At 56.0% G+C, this 6,175-nt stretch overlaps 1 protein-coding gene across 3 annotated transcripts in view; it reads left to right on the top strand.

The window, feature by feature from the left end:
• Nucleotides 1–6,175, top strand: part of PPM1F (protein phosphatase, Mg2+/Mn2+ dependent 1F) — a 29,463-nt gene that overhangs the window by 6,289 nt on the left and 16,999 nt on the right. For all 3 annotated transcript variants that reach the window (XM_028480452.2, XM_028480451.1, XM_007130606.4), the window contains one exon: nt 3,439–3,581. In XM_028480452.2, coding sequence (XP_028336253.1) covers nt 3,439–3,581 — 143 coding nt within the window. The remainder of the gene's footprint in view (nt 1–3,438; nt 3,582–6,175) is intronic.

The raw sequence follows: 6,175 nt of genomic DNA, 5'->3' as shown, positions 1-6,175 counted from the left end.
CAACAGTGAGAGGCCCGCATACCACCAAAAAAAAAAAAAAAAAAAAAAAAAAAAAGGCTGCGGGCCTGTTCCAGGGCTGCGTCCATGGAGCTCGGGGGGAATGCCGGTGACCTGTACCCCGGTGTGGTGTGTGCAGAGGGTGATGCAGGCTGCTTTGTTTTGCTTTGGGAAAATATTTCAGAGGCAGGTGCCATAAAGCAGATCAGTGGAGCCAAGTGGGCATGGGGCCTGACGAGGCCACGTTGGCAGTCTGGGTGCTGGATGTGGGAGAGACGAGGGGCTGGGAGCGCAGAGGATGGAGGGCCTGGCACCCCCCAGGCACCACAGTGGCACTTGGGGGACAGAAGGGACATTGAGGGGCCCTGAATCCCCAGCAGCCACTGAGCAGGGCTGGTGCCCCTGCCAGGCATGAGGAGGGCGAGAGGACCTTCTTGTGGGCAGGGCCTTGTGGGGTGAGTTTAGTTATGGGGGAGGGTGGGTGCCTCAAGTTTCCCCCTCAAGTAGGGGGAAACTCAAGGTGGAGCGGGGCCCCTCAAGGCCGAGCAGCGGGCGAGGCTTGGGGGGTGGGGAGAGCGCCAGGCCCTGAGCACAGGGGGTGAATGAGCTCCCGTTAATTAGCAGATGACATAGCAGGCTTGAGACCATCAGTGATCGGCGAGAGGCCAGGGTTCACAGCCCCAGAGCCTGAGGCTGGCAAGGGTGGTGCAGGTGGGCTCCCATGGCCCCTATAGGCCCCCCCATGAATCCACCTTGAAGGATTTTTTTTTTTCTTTTGGTTCCACCGTACGGCTTGTGGGATCTTAGTTCCCTGACCAGGAATCGAACCTGGGCCCTCGGCAGTGCAAGCGCAGTCTTAACCAGCCAGGGAATTCCCAACCTTGAAGAATGTTAAAACGTGGTATTTTAAAGTCTCATATTTTCCAGCCATTTTAATGGATTTATCTTTATCCTTCCCTAGTATTTCTTTACTGTGTAGACACAGATGTCACACGTGTCACATGTCTACACACGTCTGGCGGTCAGGACCCCTCCCTGCACGTCCCAGCAGCTCGTGTGCAGGCTCTTGGCTATCCAGGCCTGAGTGTGTTGGTCCGCGGGGTTTTTCGGGTTGTAAATGGAATCCTGCATGAGACTGTCCAGGAGTCAGATCACGAGGTCGGGGCTGCAGTGATTTACCTCCAGTCCTCCCCTTGTGGTCAGCGGTCACCTCTCAGGTCCCTAAGTGGTGCGTCCCTGACACTGTAGCCACTGATGTGCATTTCCACTTCTGCTTCTAGACTGGAGGCTCCTTGGAAACCCCGAGGTGACCAGATAAGAGCAGTTCTTATTTCTTGGGTACCTGGTCCCAGTCTCCAAGGCATCGCTGTCATCTTTAGGGGCCTCGGGGTGCTGGGCAGGACCCCTGGATGAGACAGGAGGGCGGCCAGGAAGCCAGGCTGGGGCCCACATCCAGGCATTGTTCGCTCCCCATGGCCGGAAGCCGCCTCACTGCCCCCAGCACCGGGAGCAGAGGTGCACTTCTCCCCGCCCTGAAAAAGGAAAGCCCAGAGGCTGGCAGGAAATCCCCACACGGCAGAGGAATGCACTTCCCATGCCTTGGCTGGTTGTTTTTCTTTTTTTTTTTTTAATTAATTAATTTATTTTTAGTTTTGGCTGTTTTGGGTCTTTGTTGCTGCGCACGGGCTTTCTCTAGTTCCGGCAAGCAGGGGCTACTCTTCATTATGGTGCTGGGGCTTCTCATTGCGGTGGCTTCTCTTGTTGCGGAGCGCACGTGGGCTTCAGTAGTTGTGGCACGTGGGCTCAGTAGTTGTGGCTTACAGGCTCTCTGCCCCACCCCTTACATCCACCCAGACCACGTGCCCACTGTCCACAGGCCTTTTGACCTCAGTGGAACCTGAGACTCACTGCGGACCCGCCCAGTCCTCTGCCCAATGCCTGCTCTGTCCCCTCCCATCCACTGCCAGGCCCACCCTCCAAGATGAGGCCAGGAGGTCTAAAAAAGCCCAATTGCAAGACAGGAATAAAGACACAGACCTACTAGAGAATGGACTTGAGGACACGGGGAGGGGGAAGGGTAAGCTGGGACAAAGTGAGAGAGTGCCATGGATATACATACACTACCAAATGTAAAATAGATAGAAGTGTAAGCTGGGACAAAGTGAGAGAGTGTCATGGACATATATACACTACCAAATGTAAAATATATAGGTAGTGGGAAGCAGCCACATAGCACAGGGTGATCAGCTCGGTCCTTTGTGACCACCTAGAGGGGTGGGATAGGGAGGGTGGGAGGGAGGGAGATGCAAGAGGGAAGAGATATGGGGACATATGTATATGTATATCTGGTTCACTTTGTTATAAAGCAGAAGCTGACACACCATTGTAAAGCAATTATACTCCAATAAAGATGTTAAAAAAATGCAGTGTATGCAAAGTGCAATAAAGCAAAGCACAATAATCAAAGTGCAAAAAAAATTAAATAAAATTAAAAAATAAAATTAAATTAAAAAGCCCAATTGGATCATATCACGTCTCTCTTCAAGCCACACCAAGGTCATGCTGCCTCCCCGGGTTCCCCTTCACCAGCTCTCCCAACAACCTACCTTGCCCAGGGACGCCCTGGGCTGCACACAGCCTGATCTTCCAGACACTGCCCATGGGTCCCATGCTCCCTGGATTCCTTTCCTGGGGCATACGTGACAAAGCACCACAGGCTGGGCAGCTTAAACAACAGAACCATATTGTGTCAGGATTCTGGAGGCTGGAGGTCCCAGAGCAGGATGTCGGCTGGGCTGGTCCCTCTGGCAGTTGCTGGCGGTCCTCGGCTATAGGCTCAGCTCACCAGTCTTCACCTTCACAGGGCATCTCCCTGTGGGTCTCTGTCTGAATTTCCCCTTTCGATAAGGACGCCAGCATTACTGCATTAGGGGCCCAGCCTACTCCAGTGGGACCTCATTTTAACTCATTGTATCTGCAGCGACCCCGTTTCCAAGTAAGATCACATTCTGAGGTACTGGGGGTTAGAACCGTAACATACACATTTTGGGAGACACAGTTCAACTTACAGGACTCCCCAACCCCCAAGGGTCCCCAGCTGGTATTGGGGACCAGGAGCTGGTATAAGGCTGGACGTCGGGCAGTTTGGCCTGGCCACTGAGGCCAGCAGAAGCAGCTCGCACGTCTGTGACTCCCCCTCCCCACTAGCCCCAGTGAGGGCCCCATAAATGGTACTGCATGGATGGCCATCCAGCTGCATGAGGACCAGAGGCCGACCTGCCTGTCGTGGGTGCACGTGGAGTGTGAGCGGTCACCGCTACCTCTGGAAGGGCCTCCGGGAGCAGAAAGGGGCTGGGGGTCTCTGCCTGGAGTGTGGGGCAGGCGCTGGGGTGCTGGCTCCTGCTGAGGAGCCAGCCCCTCACTCTGGGTTCGTGCCCCCAGGAGCGCTCCGCCGCCACTTGCTGCCTGCCTGGCCCACGAGGCAGTTTCCCAGCTGCTGCAGACGGACCTTTCTGAGTTCAGGAAGTTGCCGGAGCAGGAGGAGGAGGAGGACAGCCATGAGGAGGAGGAGGCCCCTGTGACCCGTGAGTTCTCCCTCTTGGGGCCCTGGGCTTACTGGGCAACACTCTCCAGCCAGATGGGGGCCAGGCTGCAGGGGAGCGTCAGGGCTCACCTGGCCCCCCCTTTCCTTTCCCGTTTTGCTGGCGGACAGGGAGGTTGTGGGCAGCGCCAGGCTCATGTGCTCACGACAGGGTGGCAGAGCCCAGACGCGGGGAGAGACCTCCACAGCCTGGAGCCAGCGGGGTGAGCGCCGCAGCCCGGGAGACAAACAGCTCTGTCCCGGGTCACACAGGAGGAGCCCGAGGTGCCAACAGGCCTCACCCGCACGCTCTTCCACTTCAGCGGATGACAAGTGGGTGGTGATGCGGGAGCCGGTCCCGGGGTCCAGTGGTAGAAAACCCAGAGCTCGGGCCGTGTCTCAGCTGATCCAGGTTGGGACCCTTGTCAGGTGGAGACTCGAGGGTCGCTGAGAGCCTGGGGAGGCGCCACAGAGGCCTGTGTCCTGCTCCTGGTACAGCAGTCAGCGGCCAGAGGAGCCCAGGATGGGAATGAGCCTCGGATCAGGCAGGGCCCTTGTTTTGCGGGCCTTTCTGTCCCTTTCCTAGTAGTTCTTCCAACTGTATTCCACCCAAAAGTCGGTTCACGTTGGACCAGAGCTGCAGAGAGCGAGGGCCTGTGCACCAGGCATGCCCTGGCAGAGTGTTGGGTGAGCCCTGCCTGAGCAGGGTCTCAGTTCCTCCATACCTGCTGGAGAAGGTGTGGGGCTGTGGGCCAGTCGGGATGCAGAGAAGCAGGGTGGGTCCTGGGGTCCAGCCCTGGGGTGGGGGTGGGGGCGGGGGCAGTCGGAGCCTCAGCAGATTTCCCCTCCTTTGCCATTTCCTATTGGACTGTGTTGCTTTATTATTGTTTGTTTTTTAATTGAGACATAATTGACTTGTAACTGTAATTTAAGTGCACAATGTGTCAATTCGGTCCATTTATGCATTGCAGATGGTTACCTGGCACCTCCACCACTCACATAATTACTATCTAGCTATGTCCCTTTAAACTCGGCATTAATGCCACATGGAGGGCAGAGCCAGGAGGGGGGGACACGTGACCTCGCCCCCTACACTGTTCTCTGGCTCCCCACCGGGCTGCGTTCCAGCCCAGCCCAGCTCCGAATTCCTGCCCTGAGGCAGTGCGGGTGACAGACCGCCTTTGTCCTCTGCCGAGCCTGCTGCCCGCGCGGCCCACAAAGGGGCGCTCCGCCAGCCCCGCCCACGTCCAGCGGGAAGTCAGCGCCACCTGCTGGCGGGAAGGAACTGCGCGGCTGACACCCTAGAGCCAGGCCTGGGGGCCCTGTGGGCTGGGGAAGGGGAAGGACGTCTCAGCCAGCCCTGCCCTCCAAGCAGGCCTGGGCCCTCCGCCCTCAACAGCTCACCCCTGTCATGGGAGTAGAACACAGTCAAATCAGTCTGTCGAAGCCATTCTTGCAAAACTGGCATCCCTCGGGTGTTATAATAATCACTGCCCTGGGACTTCCCTGGTGGTCCAGTGGTAAAGAATCTGCCTTCCAATGTAGGGGACGCAGGTTCGATCCCTGGTCGGGGAACTAAGATCCCACATGCCGCGGGGCAACTAAGCCTGTGCACCACAACTACTGAGCTCATGCACCTCAGTGAGAGAGGCTGCATGCCGCAAACTACAGAGCCCACATGCCCTGGAGCCCACGCACCACAACTAGAGAGAAAACCTACACGCCACAACTAGAGAGAAGCCTGCGCACTGCAACAAAAGATCCCGCGTGCCGCAACTAAGACCCAACACAGATAAAAATTAATTTTTTTAAAAAAAGAATCAACTCCTGAGGGCGGAGGTGTGACTGAGACCTCTGTGTGGACCAGCAGGTGGAGCCTCCAGCCGCCGCGCCCTGCCCCAGCGAGCAGTTCCGTTGCGCGGCTGGAGTCTGTGGCTGAGTTCCTCCTTCCTGCCCTCAAGGGGAGGGGATTAGGCCCCATGCTCGAAGGGAGAAGTAGCAAAGCATTTATGGACGAATTTTAAAACCAGCTCCTGGTTGTAGTGGAATATGGGAAAAGCACAAAAAAGTGTCCTTAAGGAAAAGCCTCAGCCGCGGACCCAGCCCTGCGGATGCCCACTGCTGACCTTATGGGGTTTATGCCTTTCCCGCCTCTTATCTTCTGGGCCCAAGTGGGTCGAAGGCTTTTCACGTTCTCATAATCAAACCATATGTGTAATTTCCTCTCTTTCTTTTTTTTCACATTTTTTCTTAATTTCAGTTTTTTAAAATGTTGTGACATGAGCATCTCATATGCTTGCAAAGTCTATCTCTGTTTCACCCTTTAATTTTTTAAAATTAAACTCAGGGCTTCCCTGGTGGCGCAGTGGTTGAGGGTCCGCCTGCCGATGCAGGGGACACGAGTTCGTGCCCCAGTCCGGGAAGATCCCACTTGCCACGGAGCGGCTAGGCCCGTGAGCCATGGCCACTGAGCCTGTGCTCCGCGACGGGAGAGGCCACAACAGTGAGAGGCCCGTGTACCGCAAAAAAAAAAAAAAAAAAAAAAAAAAAAAAATTAAATCATCTAAACCTAGCCCCACGTGCGGATGTGAGAAGTAA

Source organism: Physeter macrocephalus, chromosome 19 (assembly GCF_002837175.3).
Source record: "Physeter macrocephalus isolate SW-GA chromosome 19, ASM283717v5, whole genome shotgun sequence".
NCBI lineage: Eukaryota > Metazoa > Chordata > Mammalia > Artiodactyla > Physeteridae > Physeter > Physeter macrocephalus.
Note: the sequence above shows the minus strand (reverse complement) of the source record. Positions and strands in the feature narration are given on the sequence as shown.